The following is a 19,612-nucleotide window of genomic DNA, read 5'->3' as shown; positions in this document are numbered from 1 at the left end:
AACAACGGAATAAGGTCAGATGAAGGAGGTGGCTGAATGACAGGCTTGCTCCTGCCAATCCATTTCTCTCAACACTTGCAGTTTTAGAAGTGTGTCACTTTCTTGTGGAAATGTTGGAACAGCATGTCATTTGGACTACTTCTTTGAAAATATACGTGAGGAATTCCTCCATCATATCGAGCTTCATGATGTTCGTCACAGTACAATTGACTTAGAGAAAAGGCCTGAATGAATTTTATTTGGACAAGGCACAAAACTTATTCTACTTTGAACTTTCTCTCATATATGTTCAGTAATGTCACAAGGTTTGTTTTGCCCCAAATTCTTAGGTTATGTTGATTAACATTTCCTGATAAATGGAATGTAGGTTCAGTACTGAAGACACTTTTGACTAAAAGTTTGTCATCTTCATGTCAAGTTGGAGCGAAATGTGTAGTAAACTTTTTTGTCTTGGGCAGTTGCATGTTGCAATGATTGGTACTTATAACTTTTAAATGTCAAAAGTTTCTGCAGCATTTTGTGCACTGTCAAGTGTGGTATGTTTAATTGTTTGGCAACACAGACCTAGAATTGTGAAACCATGACATGTATTTAGTTTATTCTACTTGAGACACCATTTTAACAACTGTGAGTGTAATAATAATAATAATTTATTTACATTCCATGGATCCATAAGACAGTCAGATGACAATAGGATGTGGAAAAAGTCATAATAATAATAATACAATACATATTATAAAGTACAATTCAAACTATTATATAAATTTCACATAATACAAAACAAAGTATTCACCTAGAGAAATGATAAGCTACAAATAGATCTACCCATTACACACAAGAAAAATTTATCATTTATTTGTAAACAACATAAATTCATTGACAGAGTAAAAGGAGTGTGTAATTAAGTATCTTTTTAATGCTACCTTAAATTGCTCCTTCTTATTTACAAGACTTGTGAGATTTGATGGTAGACTGTTGAAAATTTTGATTCCTGCATAATATGCACTCTTCTGAAAGCATGAGAGGTTGGCAATTGGTCTTTGAAGCTGATTTTTATTCCTAGTGTACAGCAGAATTAGTTTGAAAGAGTTCTTGGTTATTTACAATAAAGTTCATTAACGAGAATATGTATTCACAAGGTAGAGCTAAGATCTCTAATCTCTTAAATAGACTTCTACATGAATTTCTAGGTTTTACACCAGCCAATAATCTAATAATTTTCTTTTGTAAAGTGAATATTTTTTTACTGTTTGATGAATTTCCCCTCAAAATTATTCCATACTTATTAAAGATTGAAAATATGCAAAATATACTGATCTGAGTGTGTCAGTATTGCTAACATGCAACAGAGATCTAACTGCATAACATGCGCCACTTAACTTACGTATCAGTTTATAATATGATTTTTCCAATTTAGGTGATTATCAATTTGCAAACCCAAGAATTTTGTGTTTATTGACTGTTGTATATACTTCCCATTATAACCAATACTTAAAGCAAGCTGTGGTGAGTTATTTGTTATAAATTTTATTATATTCGTTTTATCTAGATTTAGGGTCAGCTTGTTAGCAGTAAACCATTTACTCATATGAGACAGAACTATGTTTGATGTTGAACAGAAATCATCAAAAATTTTATTAGAAATTATGACACTTGTGTCATCAGCAAATATTATGGGTTCTGTTAAAGTATTTATTGTTTTTATTGTTGGAGGAAGGTTATTTATGTATACTATAAAAAGCAAGGGCCCTAAAATTGACCCTTGGGGAACTCCACTTTTTATTGTTCCCCAGTTTGAGAAAAAATGTTGTTTGTTTTTAGGTGCTTTTACTTCAACCTTTTGTTTTCTATCTGTTAAATAGGATCTGAACCATTACGCTGCTATTCCATGAATGCCATAAAAATGCAATTTATCCAACAAAATTTCATGATTTACACAGTCAAAAGCTTTTGCTTAATCACAGAAAATTTCTCCAACATGCATGTAGAACTTTAGGTGGAAAGATTTGGAAGCTCAAGTGACAAATTAAAAGATTGATCATATAACCTGCTCAGATGTATTTTGTTTCATGAGCAATGTTTCAGTAAAATGGTATACACTTCATGTGTACATTCTGTATTTAGTATTCTTTAGATTAGATTAGATTAGATTATTCTAGTATGTATATAATTCACAATCTGTTATTAACTATGAAAGCTCTACAAATTCATCAAAAGAATAGAACATTTGTGGTAAAAGATATTCTTTTGATGTGGACTTGAACAGTCTTCTGTTGGCTGATAGACTTTTAGTTATTATGAGGTTCTTATACAGTATATTTACTAAATAGTTATACATTTTTTGGTAGGCCTCCATTTTAAGGTTAATAGTCACCCATTGAAGTTCATTTATTGCTTACTATTGATTTTATGAACATCTGTGTTTGACTGGAAAATTCCACAGATATCTACTACACTTGTCATTAAAGTAACTATATACATAGAAGCAAGCAGTAATATGCACTGTCTCTCAACCTTTATTATTCATATTATCATGGCATATGTGGGGTCCATCTGGCTGTGCATCACACTGGTATGCTGTTAAACTATTTTCCAGGAGTTGGATTACAGCCAGCAGCCTTACAGTACAGGGGTTTATATTCCCTATTCCCACATGGTAAAGGTTAAACAAACCTCTGCATGATGTACATCTTTGAACACTTGTCATTATTCTGATTATTTTGTTGTGCATGAGAAAAACTTTTTTGTTAATTGAATCTCTCCCTAAGATTATATACCATGTGACATGACTTGAGTGAGAGTTCTATGTTAGCAATAAATAAATTAGATCTCATTAGGATTTTATGTTCTCAAAACAGTGAATATAAAGATGGCTGTCTTCTGGGTTGTAGCACTGCCTCCATCATCAGGGCAATGAGATTGTCCAGATGATGGAGGCAGCAAGGACCTCTGAAAATTTGGTAAACTTCTACCAGACTACACAGAACTACAACCCAGAAGATAGCCATCTTATTTTTATGTTGTGTAATTCTTGGAGCCACAGGAATTATAACTAAAAGACCGAAAAAATGTCTGTAAACAATACCAGGAAAGCATTCAGTAGATTCTCTACAGACAGACACACACACACAACAGCTGTACTAGGAACGTCACATATAATAAGCACTGTGCTACAGCCAGAAACTTGAAACTTGAGTGATGGAGTTCACCATTGGTTCAAGAAGAAAATACCTGGAAGAACCTGTGAAAAGAGAAAGAATAATAATGATGATGACGATCATGATGTGTGGTGTATATTAGGAAGTCAACATATTTTTCTGCATATTTACATGATTATAATTAAAGTGCACTTACTATGCATGTTGTTTCTAGGGACAGAGTGGTTTCAGTTTCCCCTAATAATGACATTTCCTTTATTAATAATGATGATAATAATTATGATGGATAATTTGCATGAATAGAAAAATGGTACTACCTCTATTGTCAAAGAAAACATGCATTTTCTAGACATCAAGATGACCGAGCACCTGTTGTCATTGTAGACAAAGTGTGCAAATGCTTATGGCCACTGCCTATTGTTTCACTTCAAGTAGTGTATCCTGTGTTTCACCTTTCAGCTGGCGCCACCAGTGCCGTTGCTGGATGATTTCACATATCATTGGAAGATGGTGATGAAGTTCTATGTAAACAAGGATACAGTTTGCAAAACTATAATTGAAAGTACAAATATTCCGGCACATTTGGATCAGTTATTGAAGGTAGGCTGGAAAGCAGTGAATACCAATCTCAGCCAAACCAAACATTGCAGTCAAGTGGTTAATGCTTCTGTTTCGTGTCTTGGCTTGGAGACTGTCTGTCCTTACTGTGCTTTTTTGTTGTTCTCTTTATCTGCTCCAGACAAACACTGGGATAGTTCCTTAAATTAGCCTAAAGCCACTTCCTTCCACATATTCTCAATTTATTACTCACTAATATTTCTCTCATTTGATGTTGTATAATTTGAACTATTGCATTACTAATTATCCAACAATATATTTATAAACATCAGCCAAGTTTATATTTATTGGTGACTAGGAATTTTATAATCCTTAAATAAATTAGAAATTTTGTTTCCACAAATGTCTCAGATTATGGCTGTAATGGCATACTTTGCCTCTGCTTACATAATGAAGTGAAGCAGTCTTTCTGTAAGGTGGGACACCTATGAGGCAAATTCCAGGTGATGGGGCAGGAATAATGATTTATACAGGGGGTTTGTTGCTGAAGCTTTATGATCATGCTTCATGTGTTGCAATTTCATACTGTAAAATGTTAAACCTTTGATTTTAAGTTTTAGCTGGTAGCCCTCATAGTTTGGGTATTTTAATCCCCTGTTGCTGTATGATAATGGTCATTCCCTGGCTGCACCTTGAATTCTCTATACTGAAACTTTCAGACCTCTTCATGTACATGCTGTTCGTGTACTGTATGTTGAGCATATCAGGGAAAATCTGTTTTATTCTGTTTGGTACTGTAGTGTTATGTGGGCTCCAGGCCACAGTACAAGGCTAGTATTATCCATATTTACAATGTGTAATATTTAGTAGAGGCATCAGCTTTGATCTGTGTACTGATAGGTCTGCACCCAGGTCAAATAAAATTTTTACGACAGAGTTCTCTCAGTTCTGGTCAGGCATTGGATCCTGGACTTTTTGCTATCAAAACTGAGAACTGACATATTTGCCGCAATGCTTAGGCGCTGCTATTAGCATGGAGCTTAATGAATGTAAGTGATTGTTGCAGTATCTCATGAAACTAAGTAAAATGTTTGCAAATTAAACCTTGTCAGTTAAAGGTCATGATCCATTGCCATTAGGGCATATGTAATGTAACAACACTTATAAAGTAATTGAAAATTGTCATGATAAAACTCAAAGCTTGAAACCTACCATGAGGCAGCTCATTCTATTCCACATCATCAAAACCTGTTCTTGATAAAATCAGGTTTAATTTTATTTTTGAGATATGTTTGGGCCAACCCCTCAAAGAATGGAAGGATTTTGTTATGTAATGCCTGTATCAGGCCATAATGACTATTCTGGAAAGGAAGAAGAAGAGTTTTATCTTTGAAACAGCCTTTTATAATATGTTTCTATACCACCATATATTGTATGAGCTAGAACACACTGATTTAACTAACTTAATGCTGAAGGTAGTGAGTGTTTCGAGATTTTTGTACTTTGACACAGGATACACCATTTTAAAGCTGTGGTACAGTGTTTTAAAATGTTTCTGCTACTCTAACTGATTTATTTTTCAATATTTCAAATAAGAAACAAAAAACATAGGCTCAAATTGGAAAATTATGCTGTCAGGTTGATTATTTTGAAACTCCGGTATGGAAAAATTTATTCATCCTCAAGAGCCTATATTTTATTAAAAAATTCTAGACTGAAAACTGCAGTGAATAGACAAATTTATTTAACTATTTTTTCCATTTAAGGCATTTAAGTGACAAAGTATTCTGGCTGCCAGTTGAAAGGGGGTATTTAAATACCTGTAAGTCAAAGGTCAAGATTGTAATGAGAGAACATAACAGTGAACTCAAAGTGACATAGAACAATGATGGAAACATTTTTTGTTCTCATATTGCATCAGTGAAGATTGCATGGCATACAGTTTTGTCAGGATTGGTCCATGGCACACACAGCCAGAAATAATATGGAAGCATCATGCATCTTGTTACATAATTGAATTGTCTCTTGTAGAGAAACCTGCCTTGGCCACCAAGGTCTCCATGCTTCTTACAGTGTTATGTAAAATAAACTGTGTTTTCAACTTGTATTCAATTTATTTAAGAGCTGAAAGCATGAATTAGACAAGAAGTTGAAACCTTTTACTTGGATGTGTTGCATTTGGTGATGGATAGCTATACATTTGGATAATTTAATTTTTAGAAATTAAATTAAATTATTTTTGCATTAATAATCTACATGTACCTTAAAGAGTAGCACTGTTGTAATATATTTCTTTCCAATTTTTACATTTCTTTTTTAATTATAAAGCCATAATCTTCTTATGGGCCACTATTCTGTTGTTTTTATTAGTTTTAGGTTGTGTTATTGGAACCTTGGTGTTGCATTTTGTCACCACTTGACAAGTCTTTTACATATGGTTTGTAGATTTTACTGGAAGAGGAAGCAGCCAGTCATGAGAGTGGCACTGCTGGTCCCTGTCTGGAGTATCTGTTGCAGCACCGTCTGTTGGATCTGCTGACAACGTTGGCATGCACTGACTGCCCCCCTGGCATGCGGCCATTCACACTTAGCTTCATTCGGAGGTTAATAACACAGCTCAAGCATCCTCTGTTGCCACACATTAGTGTATATGGCCCCATTCAGGTGAGCAGTGATTTTTAAAGTGATTTTTCAAAATGAGAAACATACAATGATATGTGTCTCACTGAGTAAAGGAAGTGTTTTGTTTTATTTTATATGTAATTACTTGAAGATTTTGTAAACAAGGAGTGAGGATAGCTCAGTCAGTACAATGACAGAGCTACTGCCTGGACAAATGGTATTCAGTACCAGCAAGGCAGAACCCTTTCTTTGCCACAGTGCCAAGACTGACTGTAGTCCCACGTAGCACCTTGTCTAGTGGATATTGGAGTTCTTTTCTGAGGTGTGAAGAGGTTGGAGATGAAGCTACTTGCCTTCATCTAGTACTGAGATTAAGAATGTGTGGATCTGTCAGCATCAGGGACAACTTTTCCCTTTTCTTTTGCCTTATTTTCAAACATATATTAAAATCATCACCATTGGCATGATATGTTTATAGTCTGAGGGACTGGATCTGAGATACAGTATTCTCATTATGACAATGTATTTCAGAATGAGAAAATAACTTTCACAGTCAAAGGAATGGCAGTTTAACTGGCTTTCCTTGGGAATGTTAATAAAAAAATGGTTATTTTGAAATATTAGGTTGTACTGTATAACAGTATCCCAAAAATCTGTCTCATGCAAAGTGGAATATTAAGAATTATTTTTGCTTGCAGGTACCTATTTGGCTACTTTACATCCTTATATCTTGAACAGTGACGAAATTTCTCTGTTATTTTCTCAACACAACAGTGGCATCAGAAGCATCTAATGCAGTTGGTAGATTGTGTGTTATATCCAAAGACATCCAATACAACTTGAGACAAAATTTCAAGAACCTTCTCAGAATGATGCTAATGTTTTCACCTCAGAAATTCATAAGGCAGCCATGCTAATATTGATGACATGGAGGTAAAAAGCATTAAAGTTGTTTGTCCTCCAATGGCATGAGTTATGGTGTACTAAGATTGTCATCAAATGGCTTGCTGTTCATATGAAGGTTTATGAAAGTAGGATGTCTGATGTGTATGTAGGTTTGGAAAGTAAGATCTGTTAGTGATTTTTCCAGCATTTATTATGTTGCACAAAATTCTGCAGGTAGAAATAAACACTACTGGAAAAATGACATTTTTTTCATATAGTCACCACCTTGTTTCAGTGATGCACAAGCATCTTTATCCCAGCACTGAAGAAATCTGGCTTAAAGGCATGAACCACATATGCACTTCAGTTTTTATCTCCTTGTATTTGCTGTCCTGGTGTTTCTTTAGGGCCCAAACACATAGTAATCGCTTGGTGCCAGATGTGGGCTGTAAGTGGGTGTAGATGCTCCCTGCCAAACTGCTTCTGCAATAGGTGTCTGATAATGTTTCAAGTATGGGGCTGGATATTGTCATAGATGAGAAGCAGGCTCTGTCTCAGGAATCCTGGCTGTTTCCATTGTATGTCCTCCTTTAGATGCCTCAGTGTCACAGCAGCGCCGCTCTCTAAGAACTCCATATATAGCAGACTCTGTTCATTGCAATATGCTGTTAGGAGCACCCTCCGTTCAGACTTCTGCCACTTGGTTGGTAGTGTGGTATGCTTCAGTTCTATTGATGTAGCCTTTGATTCTGGGGTCTAATGATGCACCCATGTTTCATTGCCTGAGATATTGTGACCAAAAACTCTAGAACTTCCTGTGAGTATCAGTGGTGAAGTGTCAGATTGGATCCCATTCACAATGATTTGTATTTAGCTTTCAGTGATGATGCCCTCATTACAATGATACTGTGGAGTACTGCGGCACATCATGAATAATGTTGTGAGTACTCTAAGTGAACATGTTGGTGATGTTGGATACCTCACACACATGCCTGTCTTCTCGGACCAAACCTCTAACATGCCATACTGTCATCTGTTTGAGAGGATGCCAGTCTGCCATTCCATCGTTTGTCTGAGTGATGTCCATTCTGTTGAAAACTTGAAGCACCATTTTCTAACACTACAGATGTCTTTCACTTCTTTCACTTGGTGATGGATTTCTGCAGCCTCTTAGTCTGTTATCCACAAATTGAAACACAGCATACACTTCCTCATCACACCATTTCTCCAAAATCATCACTGTAAACTGCCTGTGATGTCCCCTAAATGTTTACAGGCCACTCACTGACAGTCTGTTGCTCAACTGTTGTTTGCTTTACACTGGTGGGAACTTTAAAATATCCATTTCCGTATTTGTGTCACATATGCAGTATTGGAACTTACTATCCGAATAGCTATTATATAGTATGTGTTTGAATTTTAAACAGGAATTGTCAGATGGCCAGACAGACCTATGTATTCCACTGCTGGAGTTCCAAGCAGACATGGTATCTGTGCTCAGGCAATGGACTTCTCTGACAAATGTCTAATATTTGAGTCCAGTTATGAAATTTTTTGCATGATTTTCCCATACCTCTCCTCTTACAAAGCTGAAGCTTTTTGGATGTGGCAAATGCCAAGCATCCGCCATGAATCTGGTATAAATCCATTTTTAATAATTATCATGAACAACCACTGAAGCAGAATCCAACTCCAGTAGATTATTCCTTCACCCTCTCAGATGAACAGATGTCAGAAGACCGTGACATTTTTCAGGCTATTCAGTTTTAAAATACAATTTTTTGCAGACACTGTATCACATATTCTTTGTACATAAGTTACTATATCAAATTACTTTATCTGTTTTGTTTACATGTAACAGTTATTCTCTATTCGGATGTAGGCCGCCTATTTTGACTCTGATGACTTTCCCTCATGGCACAATTTTTTTCCAGTCCATCAAGTGGATCATGACTGACTCCTTTCATACCCTTACCTGCTGACCTCCTTTAAACTCATTGTCATGTATAACTTGTAGGGTTGATACAGTGTTATTAAACAGTTTAAGAATCAATCATATTTATTTACCTATTACTAATAATAAGGGCTCCAGAAATTTGATATAAATCTGCTCGCCATTGGACAAAATTTTATTTTACTTAGTTCTGGCAGTATGGTCTATATGTGCATTTTTGTGTGTTTAAAACCCATCATTAATTGTCAGATATTAAGATTAGAAGAAATAATTAATAGATTTGTGTTCTTTACCTTCACATGACATTATAGTATGTAATTTGTGTATTAAATTTGTTATACATTTGGATTATATTCGCTACTGAGTAAGTACGTACAGTGTATCACGGGAACTCTTATCATTATGGTTTCATTCATTCCTGATATTCTGGCTTTATTGTTTATGGTTTGATCTTGTGTTTCAGAGGTTGATTAGCTTGTGTAATGGAAGGCTGGCCTCGCCTACAGAATCTGTTGAGATCCAGTTTTTGTGTGCATTGTGTGGTCTCATGTGCACAAATCCCCATCTCACTAACATATTCAGTAACCAGCAGGTACAGTATTCATCATCTTAATGCATTTCCTGTGATCTGTTTTAAAATTTGAACATCCCAGTTCCCAGACTTTAATGTTACTGTCCATGAAATGCTACATTGAGCGAAAGATTTTTTAATTTTACGTATTTGTGCTTGTTATGGGCTGTTGGCAGATGATAATATTTCTGTTAGTGGTATTTCTAAAAAACAAATTTCTGCACAGTGTCACTGAACAGAACTGAACATTGCCACTTTCATGGACTGTCTGAGGGATTTGACAGTGCATAAGAACAAATTTTAAGAATTATTCTTTTACACAACTCTGTTCTTGCCAGTTTGATACTCATTTACAGTAGATAAACAGTTGCTATACTTATTTGTCACTTGATCTTCCCCTGCTAATCTGGCGCTGACTTTAATTAGGTATGGTAAATCAGAATGAGCACAACAGACCCAAACAATGTGCTTGTGTAAAAAGTTATACTTTTTGTAGAGGTAAATCATAGGAATTACCTTTGGCTGCATGCAGCATATTGATCATCATCTTTGACATTATGTGTACAGTAGTGTCAAAGGTTCATCAGAGTTCAGTGGGGAATAATATCATTTGTATCATTATCCCTTACCCCCTTCTTGGTTTTCTTTATTTCTTTCATAACTGCATTGCATTGTCTTGTATTCCTTTCCCATCAGTTCTGTCTTAGAAAAACAATAAAGAGTGTCCTGTGTTATTTCATTGTTTTTATCACCCATGTTAGCAATCCCTTCTGTGAAAAATAGAACATTTTACCATCTAGTATAATTAGTAAGGACTTTTCCATCATCCACATTGCATATTCTTTATTTTAACATTTTCCTTGAGGTATGTACCCATTTAAATGTCTCTATGTGCACATAACAAAGATTTTGTATAATAGAAATTTGTAAGCTGGTTCAACACATGAGCATGTTTTACTGCAGTATAAAGTCTGACATGTATTCAGTTGAAGTCTGCCTTAAGTTTTATATATTTAATTAGTATAATTAACACAAAATTGAGTGGTATTTGGCATTTGTAAGCTTGTGGGGCTGAAGGAAATTTGGATTGGTGTACCATCACAAAAAAAAGTCAATACTCTTTTGATTCTGACCATTCTTTTGTGAATACACATAAGTCCTTGGGATGTTGCCTGACATCATAGACCACACCACTTGACTTCTGAGAGATTTAGTTTTCATAACTATGATAAGAAAGGTAACTAGACATGAGGGATTGTTTGTCTTGAAACTATTAGAAAATTTAATTGTTAATTAAGTGTATTAGGTATATAGCAGCAAATTGTGAGACTCCTGCACTACAGCGTTTTGGAAATGTGCTGTTTATGAGACTTCTGGATCTATCTGGTATAACATATAGCGGGAACCAGCAACAGTGCAGATTCCTTCTTTGTGATTTATTACTAGACTCTGCTAGGCAAACACTGAGTTGATACCTTCAAACAGGAAAAACCACATTGCCCCATATCCTTACGTACTCAACATTTATTGACACCATCCCAACTCATTCCACACTGTGTAAAGTACCTAACTAAAGAAGTTTTTTTTAAAATAACCTTAGAATTAGGTATCAGATATGGAGGCTTTATGTTATTCATTTCCCATTTAACAGACAACAGAAGGAAGGAGACTGAGCACAAGTAGTAGCTTGAGTTCTGCAAGTCTTGATGGAGCTAGACCTACGTCAGGTGCAGGAGCACCACAGAACATAAACATGTGTGACTGTGAGATGGGAGGTGACATATTGTCATGCAGCTGTGCTCAAGCACATGATTCCGATACCAAAGGTATGGAGAAACTTATGCTGGGTTATAGTTGTTTCTGTTTATTATTGTTGTTTCTGTTCTCATATTGTTTTATGAAGAGCTCAAATAAGGTATTGCAGCCTGGTATTTATTTATTTTTTTAATATTTGTAGGTATTAAATCCCTTATATGTGACTAGTGTTGTGCCTTTCTGTGGAGCTATCATAATGTTCATATCATAGTCTGTTGATCCATAATGTATCTAGAAAGTTTTTACCATATTTTAAATTGTGCCAGTTGTGATTAGCATCTCTAATATCATCCCTATATGTGGTTTTGAATTTCTGTTTTGTCTGATACACACGTGCGCGCGCGCGCGCACACACACACACACACACACACACACACACCTTCTTGCATCTGTCACAGTTATGTCTGCTTACCTCATTCTTATCACAGTTTTCTTCATGACATGTACTGAAGACTGTAATCATTTTTACGGTATTTCCAACTCTCTATGCTACCCCAATATTTCTGAGTTTAAATATTTTTTGGGTATACTGAGTTGATCTTTACTTTGAAGAATGTAGATTTTTCCCAGTGTTTCCTCTCCACCCCGCAATTTTTATTAGCTCTATTCATTTGGTTGAGCTGGGGTAGCTCAGTCAGTGCAGTGACTGGCTATGGACTGGATGACCAGTGTTTGATCCCAAACAGGGGCAGAGGATTTTTTCTTTAGCCTCTGAGTCCAGACCAGCTCTGGGGCCCACCCAGCCTCCTATCTAATGGGTTCTGGAGTCCTTTCCCGGGGTAAAGTGTGGCTAGGGCATGATGCTGATGACTCACCCCCCACCCCCATTTAGTGCCAAGGTCAAGAATGATTAGGAACAATTTTCCTCCCTCCCCCCCACCCAGCACCTACATGTTATATAGCAAGACAGCTTTGCTTTTACCTTTAATATTCATTTGGTTATTCTTGCATGTGTTGCTTTTCATTGTATTTTGTGTTGTAACCATTGTTTTTAGGTGTATGTTTTTCATTTTATGCTATTGGGATATTGCTCATTCTGTTAAATGTGTGGTTGAATGCTGCCATTTTGTGTTCCCTTTATGTACTGATGTATTGTGTGTTACAGTGTCTGTGTTTGTTAGTTTCCAATATAACCATAGTTCAGTGGGATTTTCTCCTTTGTAGATTTCAAAATCAAAAGAAAATTAATTTATCTGTCGTTCTCTAATTCCATAGTGTTTTATCTTATGATGCATCTTTTAATATATACTGTGTTGTTGTTGTTGTTCTCCAACAGACAGTCAGAATATTGTATTTTTTCTAACATATTCTGTCTGTTTCCTTTGAATCATGTTTGGGTGGTTCTTCGGTAGATTTTGTATTAAGATTTCTATCAATATTAGTTGGTATGGGTGAGCCCATGGGGGTCCCATCCATTTCTATCTTACAGTTTTCATTAATCTTAAAATAATTCTAACTTAATGAAATTTGAAGATTTCTGTCTTCTGGGTTTGTTGCGCCTTGTAGTCTGGTCAATGCATTGACCAGACTATTCACCGCTGTGAAAACCTCAAATCTTACTTAATGAAATTTCGTTGTTGGGTCATTATGCAGTTTTTGGTGTTTTTTATGTGCTGTAAGTTTAGTCTTTTCTTGATATTGTTCTGTTCTTGTTACAACTGCTGGTATTCCTTTGTCTGTCATAGTAACTATTAATTTGTTTTGTTGTTTCTTTCTTATTCATTCTGGTTGTTGTTGTTGTTGTGTTTTTTGTTTTTGTTTGCGTGTGTGTGTGTGTGTCACCATACTTCCACTCTTTCTCTTCTGCGTCATTTCTCAGTGTATAGTTACCCATATACCTGCAACCATTGTGTTTGTACATAGGCATTTTTTGTATTGCAGCATGTTTTTGTTAATAGTCTTTCTAACCATTATGCATTATTTGGCTGCAGTAAATAATTTTGCAGGCCTTTCCCAGTAAATGCTTAAATGAAACCTGTAGCAAAATTTGAGTAGGTAAATATGTATCTGAGACATTCTTCATCAAGAACGGTCTAAAACAAGGAGATGCTTTGTCTCCCTTGCTCTTTAACTTTGCTCTAGAATATGCCATCAGGAAAGTCTAAGATAGGCAGGAGGGTTTGCAATTGAATGGGACACATCAGCTATTGGCGTATGCTGATGATGTTAATTTATTGGGGTACGATATGAATACAATAAAGAGGAACGCAGAAGTTTTACTAGAGGCTAGTAGACAGGTAGGGCTAGAAGTAAATTCAGAAAAAACTAAGTACATGTTAGTATCTCGTCATCAGAAGACAGGCGGGCAAAATTATCTTAGGGTAGCTAATAAGTCCTTTGAAAGGGTTACAAAGTTCAAATATCTGGGAACAACAATAATAAATCAAAATGACACTCATGAGGAAGTTAGGAGGAGATTAAATTCTGGAAATGCTTGCTACTTCTCAGTTCAAAATATTTTGTCTTCCTATCTGATTTCTAAGAACCTGAAAATTAAAGTGTACAAAACAATAATCTTGCCTGTTGTTTTGTATGGGTGCAAAACATGGTCTCTCACTCAGAGGGAGGAACACAGATTGCAGGTGTTTGAGAATCGGGTGTTGAGGAGGATATTTGGGCCTAAGAGGGAAGACGATGGGGCATGGAGAAAACTGCATAATGATGAGCTTAAAAATCTGTACTCCTCCCGCAGTATTGTCAGGGTGATTAAATCGAGAAGAATGAGATGGGCTGGGCATGTAGCACACATGGATGGGACAAGAGGTGTGCACCAGGTACTGGTTGGGAAACCTGAAGGGAAGAGACTGCTGGGGAGACCTAGACATAGATGGGAGGATAATCTCAGGCGGGATCTATGGGAGATAGGAGTTGAAGAAAACTGAATTTTGTTGGCCCAGGACAGAGTCCGGTGGAGGGCTTTGGTTAATTCAGAGATGAACCTTCGGGTTCGGTAAGCCATCTAGTTAGTTAGTTTCCCAGTAAATGTTTCTGATTTGTCTAACTACATTTTGTTAACTATTTGTGGGTAAAATTTGACTTCATCTTCTTTTTTCACTGTGTTTATGTTTGGTTTATCGAGTTCCTATATTTTCTTCTTATTATGTATCTTGTATTTATGATCATTGTCATATTTTAGGGCTTGATAAATATTGTATTCTATAATTATCCAGTTCTTATTCAGTAATACATGGCCTATAGATGTGCTCTGTATAATTCTCGATTAACCGATTGTTATTATGTTTGTTGTTTACCCTAATATCTGTAGTTGTACTCCATGATTTCTTAGCATGTTTTGCTGTAATGTTCTATACATGCTCTATACATTGCTTATTGAACCATATTAAATTCAGTTCATTTATTTAAGTGTTTGCCATTAGCAAGAAGCCAATAACAGGCAAACACTGATAATACATATAATAATAATGAAAAATATTTCACAAACAAATTAACTAAACATATATATGTACAGTATTAAATATAACAGCCAAATATAGGCAAACCCAAAATAGAAACAATATTATACACAAAGAAAATAAATGAAGAAATACAAATAAAAGCAAATAATCCACCTAGGGAAACACTAGTATAAATGTAAAACGCTAAAGAAATACAAGGAAATAATAACCAAGCTAGATCATCTATCAAGACAACCTATCTAGATCATTTCCCTTATTGAGAACGTTCCCTCAAGGGAGACAATGTTTATGCTAAATATGTCCAAAGATTACGTATGTCATATGTTCGCATTTGTAATTTTTTCTTGCATTTCAGTAGTAGTTGACAGTTTTAGCATGTTTGGCTGTTACAGTCTTTGTTGCTGACTTGAGAATGTGTGTTGGGACTAATGTGTTATAGCAGACAGTGCAGGAACAGCACAAATGGGTAGTACAGTGGACTTTTCAACACACAACAGTGGTGAACCACATGGTGTGGCAGCTTCCCCTGGACCTTCGTCACCGGCACAAAGCAATAAAAGCTCAGAATCCAGTGGCAAGGTTCTCTTACTTGAAGCTCTGCTGAGTTTTCTACACAGTGCGGTGGGTTTTGTTTACGTATTTGGTTTTCATGTACATGGGAATGATATGTACACACATGTACAAGAGGAGGAATTAGCTTGCATGTGTACCTCCTTGCTGTAGTTATCAGTCTTCTCAATAAGTTACCAGGTACTGTACCTGCATTATCATAATATAAAATCCTTCTGTCTTCCTCACTTTTAGTCCTGTGTATTGCTTGCTAGTTGACTATATATTATGTTCTAATGCATAAAGTCATATCTCTGTCCAATGCTGTTTCATTGCTAGGCAACCATATGCAAGTTTATATAGCTGTCTGTTGTTTACATCTCGTTGTGCCAAGTGGAAAATAACTGGAAAGATTTGTGATGTCCAGAGGTTTGGATCATTTGAAGTTGAGGTTTGGTTGTGGAAGTAATCTCACCCTTTGGTTCTGTTCTGAGTCTGCAGTTTTTAGAGCTGTGAAAGGTTGAGTAACCAATTTATTCTGATTCACAAAATGTAGTAAATACTTTGAAGTAGGTGTAGTAGGAAGAAGTCTACAACACAAAATGCACAGATTATTACAGTGCATGTACACACTGCAGTAAAATTAATACAGAAGGACCTGCTAACTATGAGTAGCATGTTGGTATAATGAAACACTTTTTATCTTCATAAAGGCGTAATATGGGTGTTTGAATGTTAAATGCTTCAGAAAATTATATTTGTGTATTATGAGTGTTTTTTTCTCTCCAAAATTACTTTTGAAAATTAAAAGACTGCATTATATGTTTTCAGAGAGACATTCTACGTTGCATTGAACATTGAATATGGTTTTATCAAAATCACTACATTATTTTCATTGCTGAAACATAGACAAAACAAAAAGGAACCTCTAATATTTGACCCAAACTGGAGAGTAAGAACCCTGTTTTTGAAGTTGCTTTTCATAAATGAACATAGCATTCATTTCCAAAATGATGACTTCTGAAGTCTTGCCAAATTTCAGCATTGCCTGCCTGTATTTGTTTATCCAAAGTCATAAATTGTAGCAGACAAATGATTACGACTATCCTGTTGAATTTAGGGATAGGCAGGGTGAATGATTTTCCTATAAATTTGTCCCCAAAGGTACAATATGAGAACAGTATTTTAACATTTCAATAAAAACAAAGTTGCTTTTTATGTTAGTCACTTGATTACAGATGACAAATATATTATTTAATTTATTAGCACTCATTAACTCAAAAAAGGAGCCAGTGTCTGCAGTCTGATACAGTAGACTAAACATTCCTCAATATAAACCATTGATTATATCAGTATTGCAGTCAGCCAACATCTCCACAAATCACAAAACATTTGTACTTATTCTGTTTCTGACATTCTGTGTCCACCTCACTTTAGATGTGCCAGGTGGTTAATTGCTGGCTTCTCACTTAGGAGACATGGGTCCATGCCCAGGACAGTCCATATGGGATTTGTGGTGGACAGACAAGACAGGTTCTTCTCCATGTATACAGAGTGAGTCAAAATTATGTTTACAAACTTTGTGTGCTTGTTCCTGGATCAAAAATAAGAAAAAATGTCCTTATGAACTTGTGATTGCAAATGGTTCTTTTTCAAATAATAGCCAAAATTAAGTTTCAATGTATGCCTTTATTGCCAAGTATAAGGACAGGGATGTTTCTTTGTAACAGATGCTCAATGGTTGCTCCTCTATTCTCCACACATGCCTGAGCACGACATACACAAGACTGACGGATTTGTTCATACACACCAGGGTTTCCTCGAATCATATGGCTTGCATTCTGCACACGTTTCCATAGGTCTTCATTGTTTATTGGTGTTGCATAAATGACGGACTTCAAGTGACCCCACAGATAAAATTCCAATGGAATCAGGTCCGGTGACCTCGGTGGCCATGCTACTGGGCCACCATGTCCAATCCATCTCTGAGGGTGCTGTTGATTGAGATGATCTCTGATGCGGCAGTAGGAGTGTGCTGGCACACCGTCGTTCATAAACCACATTTGTCTCCTTGTATTCAGTGGTACATCTTCAAGGAGACGTGGCAAGTGTCTTCTTAAGAATCGCTGATATAAAGGTCCTCTTAGACATGATGGAAGCATGTGTGGACCAATAAGAATGTTGCCAACAATTCCTGCCCAAACGTCAATTGAAAGCTGGATTCACTTTGACATAGAAACTTATTTTTGACTATTATTTCGAAAATGAAACAAATGCGACCCCATGTTCATAGGAACATTTTTTCTTATTTTTGATCTTGGAACACGCACACAAAGTTTGTAAACATACTTCTGACTCACCTTGTGTCGTGAAGTGTGTCTTGGCTGGTTAACCAACAAGAGAAAATACATAGTTAAAGAAATGATGTCCTAAACTGGTAAATGGATTAATCAAGACAACTTCGGTCAGAACCTGTGGTCCTAATAAGCTTCATTACTCATAATGCAAGCCTGTTTGCTGGCAGCACACAGCAGTTTGTAGTCCAGTGCTCTGTTTATAAAACTTGTCTTACAAAAATTAAATGACAGAGGATGTCTTCTTTATATGTTAGTTTTTGTCAGTATACAACAAAGTGCAGCACGTTATTATCTGAGGACTGACAGCTTTCTTTATAGAGAAGCAGTAATGCATAACTGTTCTGTTGACAACTAACACTCTTCTCCCTCTGTCCCTAGGATAGTAGGGTAGTAGTTAAGGCTTGTGAGGGGGTGATGGTGATGGCATCACTTCCATCAGATGTGTTTGCACACTCAGTGGCGTGTCGTTCGGACTTGTGCTCCATACTGGTCAGCAAGCTGAATGCCTTGTTTGCAGCTATCCCACCTGACATTGATCCAAATGATCTAGATGATATGCAAGTCAATTGGGGGTAAGCCTGCAGTTAAGTCAGAATTCTTTGGAGTTCTGTTTGTGTATTTGTTCCACAGTGCCACTTTGATAAGCAATTAAAAAGTGGAAACTAAATGTGTCTGCTCATATTAGAATAAATAAATACATTTTCTCAGAATACAGTAGTCCTTTGCCATTTTCAGGAGTTATGTTCATAGTAATGAACGTATTTAAAATGGTACTAATATTTTAATATCAGTCCATAGAAAATTCCTCTCAGCAACCATACTTGGCAGCTTACAGAAATGTTACTAAAACTTTGTAACACTATCAACAGAAAAAAATATTCTATCAGTATTTTAATACATTTCCATATTGTATTTTTTGCATAATTTTCCCTGCTTTTTAACTTCTGCTTTCCAAATTTTGAGGGCAACACTTTCTTGTATAATTTTATCATCTTTTATTCAACATGCTGCCAACATCATTGTTCAGATGTACTAAAGCTGGCTTAAGGTGAAAAAGGGTATTTGCTAACATAATGTTAAAACACGAGTAAACAGCAATGTTAGCATGAATTATGCTCACATGGAAAATTTGGGCTAAGGAGGTATGAGAGTGCTGTGCATGGGTAATTTACAGTAGTGTTTTGTTGGTTCCTACATTCATCTGCAAATAGAAATATTTCTGTAAACTTGCATACTTGAAAGAATTACTGTGTTATAAGTAACCTCTTTAAGTCATTTATTACCAGATCTATTTTTACTGTATTTACCAAAATGGAAGATGAGTACTCTTTCCCAATTTCCAGGGTTGAAAGACAAAGGATTATCTTCAATTTAAGTGGGATTTGAGGTTCTTACTGTGGTGGGTGTGAAGATGGTTCTGTTCTGGGTTGCTGCATCATGTAGTCTGGTAGAAGTTTATTGATGTAAGATTTGAGGTTTTCACGGTGGTGAGCATGAATATCTCTGTCTTCTGGGTTGTTGTGCCGTGTAGTCTGGTCGATGCTAACCAACGTTTCAGAGGTCATACTGCCTCCATCATCAGGGCGATGAGTATGACCTCTGAAACGTTGGTTAGCATCAACCAGACTACACAGCACAACAACCCAGAAAACAGAAATCTTCAAGTTTATTGATGTTTCAGAGGTACTTGGTGCCTCCATCATCAGGGTGACTCAGGTATCTGGAGC

At 36.1% G+C, this 19,612-nt stretch overlaps 1 protein-coding gene across 8 annotated transcripts in view; it reads left to right on the top strand.

The window, feature by feature from the left end:
- LOC110829034 (FHF complex subunit HOOK interacting protein 2A) overlaps positions 1-19,612 on the top strand; it is a 37,061-nt gene that overhangs the window by 1,117 nt on the left and 16,332 nt on the right. For 7 of the 8 annotated variants that reach the window (XM_022062311.2, XM_022062317.2, XM_022062309.2 and 4 more), the window contains exons 3-8: positions 3,618-3,758; positions 6,162-6,380; positions 9,641-9,769; positions 11,400-11,574; positions 15,419-15,600; positions 18,264-18,457. In XM_022062311.2, the coding sequence (XP_021918003.1) occupies positions 3,618-3,758; positions 6,162-6,380; positions 9,641-9,769; positions 11,400-11,574; positions 15,419-15,600; positions 18,264-18,457 (1,040 nt within the window). The remainder of the gene's footprint in view (positions 1-3,617; positions 3,759-6,161; positions 6,381-9,640; positions 9,770-11,399; positions 11,575-15,418; positions 15,601-18,263; positions 18,458-19,612) is intronic. The other variant, XM_022062310.2, reaches the window with a different exon arrangement.

The sequence above is a fragment of the Zootermopsis nevadensis genome, unplaced genomic scaffold (genome assembly GCF_977971745.1).
Source record: "Zootermopsis nevadensis isolate Lab colony 2312 unplaced genomic scaffold, Znev_1.0 Znev_ptg000002l, whole genome shotgun sequence".
NCBI lineage: Eukaryota > Metazoa > Arthropoda > Insecta > Blattodea > Termopsidae > Zootermopsis > Zootermopsis nevadensis.
The sequence above is the reverse complement of the archived record's forward strand: the minus strand, read 5'-3'. Positions and strand labels throughout refer to the sequence as shown.